At 46.1% G+C, this 18,856-nt stretch overlaps 1 protein-coding gene across 4 annotated transcripts in view; it reads right to left on the reverse strand.

Moving 5' to 3' along the window:
• TMEM245 (transmembrane protein 245) overlaps positions 1 to 18,856 on the reverse strand; it is a 956,632-nt gene that overhangs the window by 524,075 nt on the left and 413,701 nt on the right. For 2 of the 4 annotated variants that reach the window (XM_069620551.1, XM_069620550.1), the window contains one exon: positions 2,432 to 2,536. The exons of the other annotated variants lie outside the window; for them this stretch is intronic. In XM_069620551.1, the coding sequence (XP_069476652.1) occupies positions 2,432 to 2,536 (105 nt within the window). The remainder of the gene's footprint in view (positions 1 to 2,431; positions 2,537 to 18,856) is intronic. 4 annotated transcript variants of the gene reach the window in all.

The following is an 18,856-nucleotide window of genomic DNA, read 5'->3' on the forward strand; positions in this document are numbered from 1 at the left end:
CATACCGTCAGCATGTGGCCTTCCTTCAACGGTTCAGCCGAGGAATGACCCTGGGGTATGGGCTTGTGTGTAGGCGTGTGTGCTTTTGTTGCCACAGGCTTTCCACATAGCAGCATGCTGCGACTGCCTTTCGAGGCTGGGGACAGACGTGGGGGATACAGAGGAGTCTCTAGTTATGTCTTTGGGCTCCGAATCGGAGCCTCTGCTGCCTTGGCGTTTAGGATCTGACTCGAAGAGTCCCGCGGCAGTCTCTGACTCGCCATCATGCCGTGTGCCGCCCACTGCTTTGTTTGGCGCTCTTTGATGGTTTTTGGCCTAAAGAGCTTGTACGATGCACAGCAGGACTCTAGGTGACCGCGGGGGGAAGGCATTGGTTACACACTCTGTGTGTCTTTCCATGGGAACTTGCGACTGCACTTATGTAAATGGAATACGCTCCATGGTGAAAGGTTGATGAAAAGGCGGCAAGACAAGAACGATAGAGACTGGGAATAGGGGCATTCCCTAGATAGAAAGGATCAGTCACCCCCCGCTCTCCCTACTGAAGCCCGTTGTCTGAACAAACATCTGTCTCAGTATCAGAAAATCAGGCATCGAGATGATTCCGAAGGTTATCCGTCGAAAACATGTGTTGAACGGTAACCTTTAAGTGAAGTAAGGAAGTATTAACTCCAAAGTAGCTTTTGCTATGGGACTCTGCAATAATACAACTATCCACGATGGCAGGAAAAAATGATCCGAGGGACCTGGGCGCGTGGTGGATCATGGGTATGTCGAAATGGTAATACACTTGAAATGGCTACTGGGATGTTGCTTTTGTCATATCTGAATCGATTAAGAAAATATTTGTTTCTTTCTGGCACTCATGATCACACATAGTGACTGTTCAGAACTGTAAATCAAAACCATCCCCTACCTTTTCCGTTTAGTTATAGGAATTGACTGATGATTGAATACATCTTTTCCACCCAGAATCCCACTAGGTATTTTATTCAAATACAGTCAATTTCTAGTATTTGTAAACCTACACAAACCATGAATTTGATAATTTGATAACCATTAAAATGAACTATACACAAATAGATATTGTATTTGTAGGTAGATGGCTATGTATTTATGGTTTAGTGTGTCTTACTACCATTTTTTGAATTTGAAGACGAGTAAAAACAAATACAAATTGAATATGAAAATTATACAGGATTGAATATGAAAAAGCTTGTGTCACTCAATCCTTTCTATTTCTTGACAAATATATCACTATGGACGGCAGTGGAGTTTGCAAAGGCCAGTTTGAAGCACTTGTAAATCGTATAACACCTTATACACAGGTTATACACATGTTATTCAAATGCCAGTATCTTTTAGAATGTTGGCAACTAGAAAACTAACACTAGGATGACATTAGCGTCCCTCCACCGGTACTGGGATTCCAATCATTTTTTCTACTTGGTGTTAAACTATGATGTTCAATAACTGAATGAGAAATTGTTGAGAATCTTTATCACTAAACTTATAAGTATTTTTGAAACTAACTGGAATTGTCTTCAGCATTTCAATTACAAAGGTCAGCAGACTATCCATGCACAGAGAAATCCTACATCAACAGGCCTGTGCAGTTCATTACATTTGACACTTAACGGTATGCTTCCTAACGGAAGGTATCTGGACGTGTGAGATGGGCTATGTATTACTCCCTGAAAGAACACCTTGATATTCTACTACACCCAATAGCTGCTTTTCCATGAGCCAATGCCATAATATGGACTGTGACAGAAGTAGATCAGATTTATTGTAAACGATTTTTGATTATCTTTATGATGCTTCCTCCACTCGGTCCTTCCAATCTACTTGTTTTCCTCCCTTGATGTACATATGTACCTCAACTCAGCACAAAATCTCAGTTGGAGGGATAGAGACCGGAGTAAAATACTGCTCAACTGTGTAAAATGCAAGGGTAAAACGTTGGTATGCACGAAGCTCGCATTATAATCTATGCTTTATCGATCCATTAAATAAGATGAGCCTCATTTGACTTCTGTCAGAAAAATAAACATTTCCAAAAATAGCCAATTTTCCATTAAAAATATATCAAAAACATTTCTCAACAGCTGAGACAATAAGATATTTGTTCATATGAAAATGCCTCATTGCAACTTTGCCAGGCTTTGAAGTATGCTGTGCACATTTATGAGCGATAAAAGGGTTGCAATTTGGACTGTTATGAAAATATTGTATGCCAATAGTAAGAGCACATCAATGTACTCAATTAGGATCAAAGCTAAGTAAGAGGCTTCATGACTCACTGAAACAGCCTCTAGTGACACTGTCCTCCGCTCCCCCTCCCCAACCATGGCAAAAATAAATCATAATTCAAATGACACAGATTGCTAGCTTATAGATTATGTATATTCCACATTTTGATTTACTCTACCTTTGCAGTAAGAAGCAGGGCGAGCAAAAGTGTTCCAATAACAAGAAGAACGATGATGAAGATACTTATGATTTTATCAAGCATTTTCTCCAAACATACAATTATCTGTGAAAAGAAAACGATGAAAATGCTTAGCCGATGTCTGCTTAAGCAAGTTATTGCCCAGCACCCATTTCAAGATCAAATATATGCTGTATGACTGAAAAGCACTTTTTAGTATGGCAGCACATTAGAAAATTCCAGCTGTAAGTGAAACTGTGCATTTTAGAAGCTTCTACATTAGCCCACACCATCATAAGTACTGTGATTTGATCATGCCACAATCACAAAAAATTATATAGTATATTCAAACAAAACAATCATATTTGGCTGCATTAAAGTAAAATTGCTCATTGCATTATGCAATAATTCACCTAGTTGATTAAGAATGGTTCAAAGTACATGTTACTAACCATAATAACTTCTGCACTAGTTGTCTAGTCCGCCTTTCCCTACCTGCAGACTCTTAGTGTATCATGGCTGGAGGACTGCTTACTAGAAGATTCCTAGCAAAAACAGAATTAGAAGGCCTGCACATGGACTGCTGCAGTTTCACCCCCTTTGTGTCCACAAAATGTATGTACTTAAGTCCCCTTCTCTCTAGCATACTATAGAAGTTTGACCAAAAGGGTACATTTGGAGAAAGGAGGCCCAAGGGATACCAGCACAGAAATCACTTGGGTGAGTAGCTACTACTTACTGGTAGTATAGCTCAGTGGCAACGCGCATTTCTTGGAAGCAAAACGATGCAGAGCAACACAGGTTCGAATCCCAGGTCCGCGCTTGGAAATCTCTTCGGTATTAAGTGAGTTATAAAAAAACAATTATATATTATTATGCCCGGTTCCCTCGCTACAGACATATGAGAAGCGTCTGAAGCATGAATTGAAATGAACATTGTAAGTGTAAGTAAATGTTTTTTTTCCTGTTGGCTTAACCAAACTGAGTTTATGACCTGGAGCCAACATCAAACGAGTGGCTGCCCTACAGATGACATTCAGAGGGTAGAAAGCAAAACTTCACCTGTGGATCTCTTTCAATTAAGTATTTCCTGACTTAGCACAGAATTGTAGGATGCAGGACATCAACAGCAATAAATATACAACATAGGCCTGCTAACAAGTCAAACAACCTCCCAGTTCCACAAATATGTCTTTATGTGGATCGATATATTTTCTGTGGTCTGGGTAAAATTTAGCGCTGCAAAAGGCAGTAGTTTCTTACCTGTACCTCCATTTCTCCAGCGTTTGTATCTTTCATGGATTCACATGCTTAGAATATTCCCCGTCGTCAGGCTGGGAACCCTCGGTATATTTCTAAAGGTCTTTCCTATAAGAAAAATGACGACACTTCTGTGTCCTATGTCGTTATCGGGCTGCGTACGTTTGACCCAATAGAAAGTAGGGATATAAATAGCCCCGCCCCCATGGCTCCCTTCAGATTTTAACCCCCAAAGTAGAGGGAACATAGAGTTTGCATTCCGGGGGAGGCCGGCGGGCACATCTGAATCCATGAAAGATACCAACGCTGGAGAAATGGAGTTACAGGTAAGAAACTACTCCCTTCTCCAGCATTGGATCTTTCATGGATTCACATGCTTAGAATAGATTATACAGCAGTACCCCTAATCTGGAGGTGTGCAATGCAAACTAGACTATCCAAGCCATATATTCAGTCTGGCATGTGAAAAACCCCATTAAGGTACAATGACAACAACCAAACATATGGCGAAATGACAAAAGTATGTAAACCCCCATATGGGGCTTACCTTACTGAAACAGATGCCCAAGGACTGTTCGCCCCATCTGCATATCTGCCACATGTTGTTGCTTTAGGCAATAATGCAGAGTAAATGTGTGTGGCACCGACCATGATGCCGCTTGAAAGATGTCCGCCAATGGAATTCCAGACCATAATGCCGCCGATGACGAGGTGGATCTTGTTGAATCAGCTTTTGGGGGTCTTTCCAATGGTTTTCCTGCTTTAGAGTGACAAAAAGCAATAGTCGACGAGACCCAGCGGGCCAGTCCTTGCTTAGAGATTTGTTTCCCCTTCACAGAAGGTCCATAAGCTATAAACAGTTGCCTTGAACGTCTAAAACTTTGAGTACGACTGAGATAGAACTTCAAAGCTCTTTTTACATCCAACGTGTGGAGATTTTTCTCCGCCGCAGAAGAAGCCGCTGCAAAGAATGTTGGAAGAACAATAGAAGAATGTTTATGGAATGTCGTCAGCACTTTAGGAATGAAGTGAGGATTGGTTGCTAATATTACCTTGTCTTTGAAAAACCGCAAGTATGGAGGATCAATGACCAATGCGTGTAATTCCGAAAGCCTTCTCGTCGACGTAATGGCTACTAAAAAGGCCATTTTCCATGACAAAAATGTTAACGATGATGACGACATTGGCTCGAACTGAGCCTTCATTAGTGCCGACAGTACTAGATTGAGACTCCAGTTTGGTGGAAACTTTTTAGCTGCCGCAAAAGTCCGAAAAAGGCCCTTCAGGAAATGCTTCACCAGTCGGTCGCTGAAACGAAGTGTTGAATGTCTTTTTCGAGTAAATCTTAAGATGGCCGCTAAATGAAATTTTATAGAGGAAAAAGACAATCCTTGCTCTGCCAAGTGTAATAAATATGGCAGAATTTGCTGCGCTTCAACTTTCAGGGGTTCTATCCCTGGTTGATCCCTGCACCAAATACAAAATCTTTTCCATTTACCTGCATATGAAGCGTTCGTGGATGGAGCTCGTGCTGCTTGTAAAATTCGTCAACACTCTGAGGGAATGTTCAGATCCACGAACTCGGAGAAGTCAGGAGCCAGGCCGTCAGGTTGAGAGAGTCTGGATCGTGATGCCACACCGTTCCTTTGCCTTGAGACAGAAGGTTCGGAATCCTCTGGAACCTTACTGGCTCCACTATCGACAGCTGCAGTTGGTCTGAGAACCACGACTGCCCTGCCCAATAAGGAGCCACCACAATCACCTGACACTGGTACCTGTGAATCCACTGGAGCATCCGTCGGATGAGTGGAAACGGAGGAAACACGTAAGCAAACTTGTTCGTCCACGGTAAGGAGAACGCCTCCCCCATCGACTCGGGCTGTGCCACCTGCTTGCGAACCGTGCACACTCCTTGTTTTCTCGGGTCGCAAACAGATCCAAGGGTGGATGACCCCATTTTCTGAAGACTTTCGTTAGCTGACCGTCGTGCAGCTTCCATTCGTGAAGTTGGTTCAGTTCCCTGCTGAGGGAGTCTGCCTGTACATTCTTTACCCCTGGAGGATGGTAAGCCATTATGGTGATATTCTGTTCGAGGGCCCAATGCCATATTTTCTGAGCTTCGCTCGAGAGTGCCCTGGATCGTGTGCCTCCTTGCTTCCTGAGATAGAACATCGTTGTTGTATTGTACGTTAGTAGTCTGACAACCGACGCTCGTATACGTGGCAGAAAAGACTTTAGCGCCCAACATACCGCTCTTAACTCTAGCACGTTTATGTGAAGAGTGGACTCCGCTGGCGACCATTGACCTTGAACTTGCAGGAGGCCTAGATGCGCTCCCCATCCCTTCAGCGATGCATCCGCCACAACCTTTGCTTGGAAATCCGGCTCCTGCAGGGGCATACCCTTTGTCAGGTTTTTGGAAAGCTGCCACCATTGAAGTGCCTGCCAAAGGTAGTGGTTGATGCTCAGTTTGTCCGACCAAAGGCCCTGACTCTGGGACCACGGGTCTGCCAGAAACACTTGTATCGGCCTCATGAAGAGACGTCAATTGTTCACCAATGGAATACAAGATGCTAAAGCCCCTAGAAGCGACATGTATTTTCTGACGGACACTCTGGTGCCCATTCTCAATTCCTTTGCCTTTTGAGTCAGTTTCTGAATTCTTTCCACTGAGGGCCTCACTAGCCCTGATTGGGTTCGGAACTCTGCTCCCAGAAAAGTTCCTTGAGGGCGAAAGCGAGGACTTCTCTAAGTTTATCGCAAACCCCAAGCACTTCAGAAGTTGCATGGTGGCCTCTAGACTTGCTTGAGTTATGCTCGGAGACGAGCCTCTTATCAGCCAATTGGCGAGATACGGGTAAACATGATGACCTCTTCTTCGCAGCCACGCTGCCACTGGAGCCAAACACTTTGTGAACGTCCTGGGAGACTACTTTAGTCCGAAGGGGAGTACTTTGAACTGGTAATGGCTTCGACCTACTATGAACCTTAGAAATGTTCTGTGTCGTCGACGCACCGGTATATGAAAGTATGCGTCCTGTAGATCCAACGACGATTACCTCCTGTAGAGTAAGAATCTTGAACTTTAAACCTTTCAGGGTCTTGTTGAGGGTCCGAAGGTCCAGAATAGGTCGCCATTTGCTGCTGGGTTTTTTGACCACGAAGTAACAAGAGTAAACTCCCTGACCCCTCTCGTCCACTGGAACTAATTCTATAGCCCCTTTCTGCAGCATAAGCTCCACTTCTTGATATAATATGTGAAGATGGGGTTGTGCCGAATACACGGGTGGAATCTATGATGGCGTTTCCTTGAACTGCAGAGAGTGGCCTAGTTTTATCTTGTCCAATACCCAGCGGTCTGTTATACTTTCTCATTCGTCGACGCGATGGGCCACCCTCCTCCCAGGACGTCCTGTAACATTTCATTGTTGTGACTTTGACTGCCTGTCCTTTGTCGACAATGAATATCCTCTTCTTCTCGAAGCCTGGTAGTTTCAGCCTTTTCTCGTTGCCTGGACTGCTTGTCTACAACCTTGGGAGGCGTAAGATGGCCTGCTGAAGTTTCGGTCTCTTGATGCACGGAAATTTCCTGATGCCCCGCGGAAGGGACGAAAGGAGTGAAAGGCTCTCCCACTCTGTAGGGCTCCTAGCGACCTGGCTGTAGACAGATCCTCAGACGTTTGAATGCCTCGTCAACTTTCTCGCCAAACGGTTGATGACCCTCACACGGCATATTGAGTTCCTGGTACTGAACTTCCGGTCTGAAATTAGTACATTTTAGCCAGGCCTGCCTTCTCAAAACCACTCCATTGTTTATTTGTTTAAAACCAGACTCCGCTAAATCCACCACAATGTTAATTGACTGGTTCAACGCTTCTTCTCCTTCGCGGACCAGTAACATGGCCAACTGTGTTCTTCAGGAAGGTGCTCTAGGATAGGGGCCAAACGATGCCACATTTCTCTGTCATATCTTGCCATAATTGCCAGCGAATTAGATGCTTTAACTGTCGTCGCTCCTACGGACAGAACCTTTTTGCCAAACGCGCCTCGTCTTCTAGCCTCGTTATCCGGCGGGGTAGAACATTTGTGCTGCGATCTGGCCTTCCTAGCTGCTGCAGCCAACACCACTGACTCTGGAGATGGTGGAGCAGTGAAGCATTTAGGCGTAGAGTCTGGAGCCTTGAATTTCTTCTCCAACCTGCCCTTTATCGCTGGTTCTGAAAATGGATGGCGCATAGTCCTCAAGCCTTCCTGCCAGACGTGGTCTTGAATGGGAACTGAGAAGACCGATTTCCTTCTTTTCCCCATATGGTCGAACAAGAAGCACTCCTTTTCCTCCTCTGGGCTCAGACCAAATTCAATACAGGCTTTGCCCATCGCATGAAAAGCGCTGATCTCGTACGGTGGTGATGGCTGAGCCGGGCTCCTAGGTGCTTCCATTTCCGCCTCCGAGTCCTATGTAGGATCCCTCGAAGGGGATGAGGATACCTCTGAAAAAGAGTCTCTAGGATCTGAATCCTGTAGCTCCCCTTCCTCTGGGTATGAGCGCAGTGGTTCTTCGCTCACTGGTCGGGCGGCTGGATTTTGCATAACCCGTGTCGAAGGACCTGGTTCGTCATCAGTAGTTCTCGTCGGCATCCCCGAAGGTGCGTCTACGAGGGGTAATTTCTCATCCAGCTGCTTCAGGAGAGACTGTAGAGTGGACAGCACTTGCAAGGATAATATAGATTGAGGATTTAATAATGAAAACCACGAAGCAGGGACATTTTGCGCACTCGTCGACAATGCCACTCCCTGCAGACCCAGATCTGTTGGACCGGCGATCTGTTCTCAATCCTCCTCCATGGATGATACTGAGAAGGCCGCCTCCAGCTGCAGTAGAGCCTCCGGTAGAACCGCATCATACACCTCCGGCTGCCACGCCCCTGGAGGCTCTACCGTCGACGATGTCAACGTGGATACGTCTGTCGTCACCCTCGTATTGAACGGGCCCTACCTGCGTCCACGCTCTCGTCAGAGACGGAGTCTCTGTAGATGATGTAACAGACTGATGCAGACTCCTTTGGCGAACCTGCCTTTTTTGAGCCAGATTTATGCCTCGTCGATTCTCTACTCGAGGATGACCTGTGATGGTCGCCTGAGGAGGTGGTTTTTGAAGGGTCCTTGCCTTTCTTCGATGAAGATGAAGACGAAGACTTTGCTTGATGGCGATCTTGTCCATGTTTCAACAAGGATTCTTTGGCCCGATGTTTTTCTGATGGGCGTTTCTCCACATTCACATGCATCCTCTATTACCACTGAGCTTCACTCAGTATCCATGATAAGGATACTGCCTACAATTAACCCTCATACCCATGGTGAATAAATTAGCATAAAACAAAATGGAATGTGTGCCGGCACACTTATGCTTCTGCGTATTTTGCAGGTAGAGGTTTTTCCTCTGCTATTTCCCCCCAATACTCATAGGGCCCTCATCAGGTCAAAAACACATTTAAAAGGATCATTGCACAGTAACCAATCATAGCCACTGTTCAAAGAGTGACCATTATTTGACAGCAGAAAAGCAGAACAAATTAGGTTTGTTCATTTAAGCAATAAGATGTTTTTAGATTAATCCATATTTATATGTTTAATAAAACAAATAGATTTTTTATATCATTCTTCATTTTGGGGTCCAGCCTCTAAGCACAGGACCGGGCATCAAACCTGTGCTGCTCTGCATGGTCTTCTTTCCAAGACAAGTGCATTGCCACTGAGCTATCTTTCCGACCCTATAGTCTAGTACTTTCTCGAAAGAGGTTAACGGTCTGTTCAATTTCTCCCCCCACTTCCGGTCGCACAGGAGTCCCTTCAACCTGAGGTATTTGAATACGGTGATCTCGCCGTCTCCCAAAGGCTCCACCACTGCATCATACGTTTGAAAATCACCCCCTAGGAATAGCTGTCCCACCCTTTCCAGACCTTTCTCTGATCTTTACCGCCGTCATTCGGCCGTACCATGATAGGATCATGTTGCCTCACCGTTTCAAATCTGATTTAATGGTGGACAGCAACGGGCCATAGTTGGCTGTTGCTAGGTCCGGTAGGCTTCGGGTAACGCATACTTCCAGATATTGTAGTGCTATTTTCTCAACCCTGACCCTTAAGAAACTGTTCAAAGGGTCTAGAACAGGGTCCTTCGCTCGGAGTGGTAGCAGCATGGATTTGGATTTGTTAATTCTTAAGCCTGAGAAGGCTCCAACAGTATGAATCAATGAGAGAAGGGCCAGAAGTGTTGAGGGGGGTGGGGGGGAATTCCACCAGGTATCCCAAGATGTCGTCTGTGAACAGAGAGTTTGAAGTCTACCTGACCCCTTAGAATCCACTATATTGCTGGGTGGTTCCTCACGGCTATCGCCAGGCGTTCCAATGTGAAAGCGTATATTAAAGGGGACAAAGGGCATCCCTGTCTCGTGCCCCGTGAGAGGCTGAAGGGGGCCATAAATTCCTCATTCATCTGCACTCTCGCATTAGGGGCCCTGTACAGAGCGCCCACCCATTTTCTCAGGTGTTCCCCAAATCCCATTTTTTGTAGGAGCACCATCATACACCTCCATTCCACTCTGTCGAAGGCTTTCTCAGAGTCAAGGGAAAGAAGGATGGCATCGAGTTCAGCCTCCTGTGCATAGTGGATCAGGTCAATGGACTTCCGGATATTATCAGACCCGTGGCGCCCTTTAATGAAGCCCACTTGGTCCTCATGGAGCAGCGTGGGCATAATCCCCTCCAACCCCCCCCGCCTCCGAGTTCCTTCGCCAAGATTTAAACATCTATGTTTAGTAGCGATATTGGACGGTAGGAGGAGCATTCAGACGGGCATTAACCCTCTTTCGGTAGGACCACTATAGTGGCCCCCCATCATTGTTTAGGGCAAGATGTCCCCCTCGAGAACTGCGTTAAAGACCTTGGCTAGGTGTGGGGCCAGGGTAGAGTGACAATTTGTAGAACTTCACTGAAAACCTCAACTATTTCCTCCTCAGATATCGGGGTCACTAATCTTTCGGCATTGTCCTGCGCAAGACCCAGTATGGCTAGCTTGGTTAGGAAGTCTTCTATGAGGGCTTCATTACCATTACATTCCGATTTGTAGAGCTTTTCATAGTATTGCTTAAAGGCCCGCCCTATGCTTGGGGTGTCGTATCTCAGAGTTCCCTCGTCAGTTTTCCTGGCTTTGACACTTTTGTTTTTCTGGGCCTCCCTGACTTTCCAAGCCAGTATTCTATCCGCCCTATCCCCTTTTTCGTAGAATTTTTGTTTGAGGAACAGTAGGTTATTTTCGGTCTTGCTCAAAAGCAGATCCTTAAGTTGGGCTTTAAACTGGTCTCGGGCCAGGGCTTGGTCTGGACAGATGGATCCGCCTGGTGTTCTTCCCGGTTGCAATTCCGCTATCCTCTCTCGTAGAATCTTTTCCTGGTTGCCCCTTTCCCTTTTTTCGTGCACCCCTGAATGGTAGCCTGAAATGCGTCCCATAGGATGTGTGGGCTAACCTCCCTGTTATCATTCAGCTCGAAGTATTGTGTTATGTTTTCTAGCACCATTTGGGCCGTTACAGTGTCCTTCAACAGAGCGTCGTTGCATTTCCACCTCCCGATTCATCCGCGCCCCCATCCTCCCATCAGTGTGACCCTCACCAGGTCATGATCGGACACAGGGACTGGACCCACCCTCATGTTCTGCGTGTGGACAAGTAGGGCACCATCCACCAGGATGTAGTCTATCCTTGAAAATGTTTTGTGTGTTTTTGAGTAATAGCTGTACGGGGGTTGGGGGGTGGGGGGGGGGATGATCTCGTGTGGCCGAACTAGGGAGCGTGTCCACTGGACCCAACTCTTGGTTAATTCTGCAGAAACTCCAGCCTGTGGAGTCGTTCATTATCATGGATGTCTGTGTTGCCATTCTCTTCCTGTCTCTCGAGGGATCTATTGACATATTGAAGTCCCCTGCCACTAGGAGGGTGCACTCCACAAACAGTCTCAATTTTTCCCCTACTTCCTCCCAAAACGTTGCCTGACCCTCGTTCGGGCCATAAATCACTGCCAGTGGGAGTGGGATTCCCTGTAGACCTCCTCTAATAAACAGATATCGACCCTCCGGGTCCTTAATTGCGGCCTCCAGTTTGAACCCCAGATCGTTAGTCATTACAATCGCCACTCCACTTTTTTGGTGTTGTGTGAGGTATGGAACACTTCCCCTATCCCTCCCCCTTGAATGCCCAGTTCATTTCCCTTCGCCCAATGGGTCTCCTGGAGGAAAAGCAGGTCTAACTTTGCACGCCGGAATTCTGTGCATAGGAGAAATCTCTTTGTAGAAGAGTTCACCCCCCTGACATTTAGGGATCCTATTTTCAGGAGGGGCAGTTGATCAGCCATTGCAGAGTATGGGTCTGCCTCCTTCCCCACCTTCAGCATGTATCCATGGGAAGTCCCCTTGCCCAGTTTCACCTTGCCATTGCCCTGCCACTGGGGCTTGCTGTGTGCTCAGAACCACTAACTTCCCCCCCTTTCCTGCCTCCCCCCTTGCAAACCCCTCACCCCACCCCCCCAGGTGGAGCCTATCCCCGACTGCCCCCCCTTCCTATAACAAAACCCATAGTCCCTTCCCTCAATTTCCCCCCTCCCCCGGTGCCCAACCAACGAGTTCAAACATTCCTGGTACTTGACTGGACCACCAGATCGCCCCCTTCTTCAGGGCCCTACCTTATAGGCACCTCATATGTAGAGCCCCCATTCACCCCCATCTAAGATCCCCTCCCAAACTGATTTCCGCTTTTATAGCATATCCTTCTCCGGTGAGTTCCCCCCACACTTGCTGTTAACCGGGGGTGTAAGCAAACTCCTGACTCCTATCCTGGGACTGTTCCCTTTGCTCAGGCTGTGTCCATCTTCACACGTTGGAGCTTCCTGGACTGTCGTTGTGGGGGTGGTGAGGGGGAGTTTAGTTTCTTAAATGTTCTCGATCCTGGGAACTGCCTCGTGTCTCTCATGTTTCCTTTCCCGTTTCTTGTTCCCACGGCTTCCCTGGTGGACTGTCTCTGGTCCCCTGTAGGGTCTACGTACTCTCGGATTGCCCCCTTGATGTCTTCAGTGACCAGTCGTAATCTTTGGCCCATGTATTAGAAGGACAGCGAGAAGGGGTAACCCCAAAGATACCGGATCCCCTTTCCACATAGGCTTTGCGTCAGCGGGCTACACAGACGTCATCTGGACAGGGTAAACACTGAAAGGTCCTGGAAGATCGATATTTTTGCATTGTTGTATGTGATGGTGTTGGCCTTCCTGGCCTCCTGCAAAATGTTAGTCTTTTCCATATAGTAGCGAAAGCGTACCAGGATGGAGCGATCGACCCCCCGCTCGCCCCCCCGCCCTATGTGCCCTGTCTATCGTGGGGTCAGTTGTTGCCTCGTTCCTAAACAGAAGGCGAATTACATCTTTGAGAATTCGACATATGTCCCTCTCCCGTCTCCCCCTCTACCTCTGGAAGGCCGAAAAATGGCAGGTGGATTCTCCTTTCCCTGTTCTCGAAATCGTCCATTTGCAGGGCCGTCTCCTCATCCTTTTCCAGGGTGGACAGTCTGGTATCAATCTGTGTTTCCAAGATTTCGACTCACCACTGATTAGCCTCCAGCCCTTGTAGCCTTTCCACTGCCTTGTCCACTTTCTGGTACATTTTCTCAAGCCTGTGCCGAATGGCTACACGCATGTCTCTTATTTCTTGCAGTATGGTTGCAATGTATCTTTTCGTGGACATGGAGTCTTGCGTTTGTTGCCCAGTCTGATACATTTTTCTTCCTGGGACCGGATTGTCTCGGCACCCCGTGACCTCTTGGAAGCGCAATTCCTGAAGGGCTTCCTTCCAGCTCATTCAGCTTCATCCCGTATGCTATTTCTGTCTTTCGTGTGCAGAGGCCAACTGTGCGTGGTGGTCCCACTCGCCTCTTCCCAGGTGTTGCAGCTCCTGTCCCTATCCGCACTCCACCCACAGCGTGAGGTTCTTGGATGAGTTGGCTCCTACCAAGGCTGACCCACGCCCCAACGACGGTCCCTGGGGGGCCTCACCTTTGCCGGATGCACTGGACGTTACTGGGGGCCCGCCAGACTGACGGGGACAGGGGCCTCCACGCCGCCTCTTTGAGTCACAGGTTCTAGGTGGGGATCAGGACCCTTTGTTCTGAGAGCCCGAGTACCGTCTCTTTCCTGTTATGCTGTCCTTCAAGGTCGCAGTCCGGGACCGCCGTGTACTTGTAATGTGATGGGGAGGATTGTGTGCTTTTTACCCCTCTTGCCCTCCTTGGAACTAAGGCCGGCCCTCTATCGCCAGGTCTTCCCTTGATTCTCCGGTCCATGCCCCCCTGTTGTTGGTGTGTCCGCTGTGTGGGCACCCGCTCCCGAGGTTAGTCCCGGGGGCCCCCAACCCAATCAGCCCTTCCAATGGGTCCTTGTGCCCCCCCCCGGGCATCTAGGAGTGGGGGGCACACCTCTCCTCGCCTCTCCCCCTGCCGCTTTTACCTTGCCGTTTTCTTGTGTGGTGACCTCTACCCTCGGGGCGGGCACACGCCCCATGTGTAGACCTGGGGGCCCTCACCCCTGACTGCTCTCAGGTGGATTGTGCTCCAATTGCTTTGCCCTTCTTAGTTTGGCTGGACAGAGGCAGCCAGACCCTCCTACAGGGCTCTTCTCCTCTTAGTGGGGTATGGTTTCCCCCCGTAGAGTGGTTGTGGGGTCCCCAATTGGGTGGGGCCTGCGTTTGCTTAGTATTCCTTGGTGGGTTTCCTGGTTCCCCTACCTTGCTGGGTGGTCTTCTCCTCCTTGCTGCTGAATCTCATTTTAGGCCGTGATGGCGACCTCTTAAATCAGTGTCTGTTTCCCCAGGTGGCGGAGGGGGATCTCCGTCAGGCTCCCGCAGTGGAGCACTTTCATTCTGGGCTTCTGGGCCGCATGAACTTCAGCCGTATCTTGGTGTTGGTGGGGTGTTTTCCCTCGTTCGTTTGCCCAGAGGTGCCCCCGCTGCTCCCCTTCCTGGGGGGCAGTTCAACCACCAGGGGGGTCCCTTAGTGGGGGGCTCAGTCCACTATTTCGGGCCCTGGAAGGGCAGAGCTATGCAGTTGCTGCTCCCGTCTGCGCGCCCCCTGGTGGCCTCAACCCAGACACTATAATTTAATGCATTGTGAAAGCCAAAGCTAGTAGCAATTAATTTATTGAAAAATGTATTACAAGAATATTTTCGTTAAAAACAGTATTTCATTGAAGCTTTGTATTATCTCCAAAAATATTAATAACAAGTGTTGTTGATATGTGCAACAACCAATGAGGCTATACTATTTGAATGCCTAATTTCTGTAACAAATAGATCGTTTTTTAAATTGAGATTACCAGACTAACTAATTGTTTTTTTTACCATTAAGGTAATTGACTTTTGTAATTCACAGGGGCGCATTCATCTTAATTCTCCTCTTTTTCACTCCAACATATCTGAACATTATTTGGAATCTATCCTTGATGCTAACCATAGGAAAACCCCCCCATCAATGCTCCAAAATCGTATACATCGGAATTCTGTACCATAAGGGTTCACTGCCTACCTTGCTTCCAACTCAGGCTCTAGATATTCCTCAACATTTGCTAACAGCATAGCGGGATCTCATCAGAATCACAATATAGCTGGACACACGGCAAACATGCATTCATTTATACATAGCATAACAGTGGCGGTCTGAATGCACAGACCACTTAACCCAGTTTTAGCGGTCTCCATCTTGGAGGTAAAAATGCCAAGTGCAAGACAGATGCACAACACTAGGGGGGCATACTGAGTGAAAGGAATGACTGTACTTTACAACATACGGGGCCTCATTACGAGGTGGGCGCAAAGGGATACCGGGCACCGTTAAGGACACCGGTGCCGGTAATCCCTTTGCGCCCTATTACGAGGTCCCTTAGCGGGTCCCTTCCTTAACACCTGGTTTTACCAGGCGTTATGGACGGTGGTCGGTCAAAATCTCGAAAATAAAATCTCGAATGACAATAAGGTCGAGGTCGAAAAAAAAATCTTGAAAAAAAAAAAAGTCGAATTAATCTTTTTTAAATTATATATTTATTTTGGGGTCCGGGATTAAAAAAAATTGGTAAAAAAGGGGGGTCATGGGGGGGGGAACCATCCCTTTTTCTAATAAAAAACGGCATAAAAAAAAAAGCGACTTTTTTTTTCGACCTTTTTTTTCGAGATTTTATTTTTCGATTTTATCACTATAAACCGTTATGGATGGGGCCCGTTAAGGGACTTTTGAGCTAATAACGGTACCGCAAATTGCGGTACCGTTATTAGCGCCTTCCCCCTTCACATTGAGCCCTAAGACCGGTAAATCCCCATTGAACGAGGGCGGACTCGGTACCGGTATTGGAGGTAGTCATGGCGCTATTCCACTATGTTTAAAGAAGGACATGACAATCAAAACTAATATACAAAACTTAAAGCAACCGATTTCGATGTGTGTCAAATTAATGCAGCAAACCGGCCTGAGAAAACATACTGACTAGTGCATTATCGATTGGAGAATCATAATGAGGCATTCAAAAACTATCAATCTGTTTGCAGTAAACTGAACCGCAGGACAATTTATTTACATTTCTACAGACCAGTAACATATATTGCAAACACAATCTGTTCAGTGGCAGACATCAGTTATTCCAATTACAGTTGATTAATTCAGACATGTTTTACAATGTAATCACTGTCCATAAAGAAATGCAGCAATCATTGAATTAACGATTTCAGAAGATATCTGAACGACAAAGTGAATAGCTTATGATAATTTTATAATTGGTTGATTCCAGTCAATAGAAATAGTCCAACCATTCTCCACTGTGTTCAAACATTTGATCCATTTTGCTCTGATAAAATAAATACTTGATCTCAATTTCCACTTCTTGGATTTGTTGTGTTTTGTTGCAGAACCAGCCAGTACAAATCCTGGTCATTTGGCCAGTCTAAAAATTGTGATCGACAAGTGGTTTATCTGCTACCCTAAAGTGTAGACTGGTGCTCAGATGTCCTTTGTTTGACCTGTCTTCTAGATGGTCCTATGCATAAATGGTTACATGGATACTTAATTGTATACATTACAGGTCTCCTACCAGCCCAAGCCTTAAAGTCTTGGCTATCGGCAAGCAGCAAGGAAAAGAAAAGAGCTCTTGTGGGGGCACTTAAAGGATTTGGATATTGCCATCATCAAGGAGCGACAAAGAGTACAAAAGGGAATTAGAAATGAGAAAGCAGGAGATTGCTCAATACCATTGGGAGGCACGGTTTACAGCTGCCATTTCCAATGAAAGTAGAAACATTGGCAAATGATTGCCAACGATTGTTCAAATGTTGACCTGGGAGGTGCTACAGTTCCCGAAATGTTCATTCACAAGCAAAACTCGATTGCCTTATTCAACAATCTTTATATTGTGGGGAAGAGGGTCGGTATAACAACTAAGCTAATGACTAACTAGGATGGCATATGGCTTAAACCCTCCTGGCTGAAGGAAGTCTAATTGACCATCGCACAGCAGAAATCCAATAAAGCACCTGGGTCTGATGGTGTCCCCAACAATCTTTTCCACTCCTGTACAGACTTGTACGCTCCATTCCTCACGCAGGTTTTTAATATCCTTCTATCTACTAATACCATCCCTGCTGGTTGGAAAGTTGGTACTATCGTACCCATTTACAAGAAGGGATCCAAGTCGCTGCCATCCTCTTACTGCCTGATCACACTCTTGGACGGAACCTCTAAAATATTTTCTGGTATTTTAACTAAAAGACTGGAGGAATGGGTGCTGCAAACATTTTATCCGACACACAGCTGGCCTATAGATCTGGCATGGGCACAATCAATGTATACATGTATACTCGATATTGTCCAAGCATGCATTTCTTGCTGGGACCCCTGTTTACATGGCCTTAATGGATTTTAGTTTGGTGTTTGACCAGAGAGGGGCCTCTTGTGAAGTACTCTGAATGACCTGGGTGATTCAAGATCACTCCTTCAAGTATTAGAGTTCCTTCACTACGAGTCCATGGTCCATTTTCGGTGTGGCAATAAAGGTAAAATATGTGAATATATAACAGTGGAAAAGGGGGTTCGGAGGGAATCTCTATATTAATAATCTACCATCCATTTTAGAAATCCCTAATGCAAATATACCACAATGTGTGGGTAGGAGGTTACCGGTTATTAGCTATGCATATGATGCAGTATTGCTTGCTAGAAATCCCAGGTCTCTACAAATTCTAGTTCACGGATATGTTAAATTCATGAATGACACTGGACTAAAAAGATAAATGCAAATAAGCGCTACCTAATGTGTTTCTCAACCAATAATTTAGCCGATCCTACTATCCATCTGGATGGTCAAAAACAGTCTGTAAAAGCTTCGAGTACCTTGGTATAGTATTTGACTGTCAGTTAAATGGGAAGGAGAATCCAATAGTGCAAATGCAGCAAATTAAACTGGCCTCAGGATGTATTTTCAGATGTGTAAAAACCATGAAACAATTTTCCCCCCATACACATGCTAACTATTTATAGAGGTAAGAGTTTGGTAACTATGGAGGCGAGCTATGGGGTGTGAGCAATTAAACCAGGATTCAAGCAAAATTTCTCTGGCCTCTTGGGAGAACCTCTGGCCACAGCTTCATATAATGCACACCTGCAAACAGACCTTGCCTAAATCACTGATAACTTGAGGCTCAAACCTATTCTATTTTGGATATCTCTGTGGTTGAGCCATGATGATAACCTAACAAAATCTGTGATTAAACATCTTTTGCCCCTTGGTAACCACCACAAAATTGAATGGCTACTCTACATCAAGAAAACTTTGGAATAACACAAGAGAGGATATAAACCTCCCTAAACCCTCTGTTAGACATTATCTCCCTCTTTTAGCTCCCATCGGGATGGCCACATACTTGGATCGAATAACTCACTTTTATCACTTTTATCATAGCTCACTTTTCTTCTCGACACCGACTTAACACCTTGCAGGTAACGGCAGTAACTTGCAATTGGCCTGGCACAAAATATGAGACATTTTTTTGTGTTTGTGGTAATGTAGAAACATTGGCACACTATTCTTTTCC

This window comes from Ambystoma mexicanum, chromosome 5q (assembly GCF_040938575.1).
Source record: "Ambystoma mexicanum isolate Mex_15411 chromosome 5q, UKY_AmexF1_1, whole genome shotgun sequence".
Taxonomy (NCBI): Eukaryota; Metazoa; Chordata; class Amphibia; order Caudata; family Ambystomatidae; genus Ambystoma; species Ambystoma mexicanum.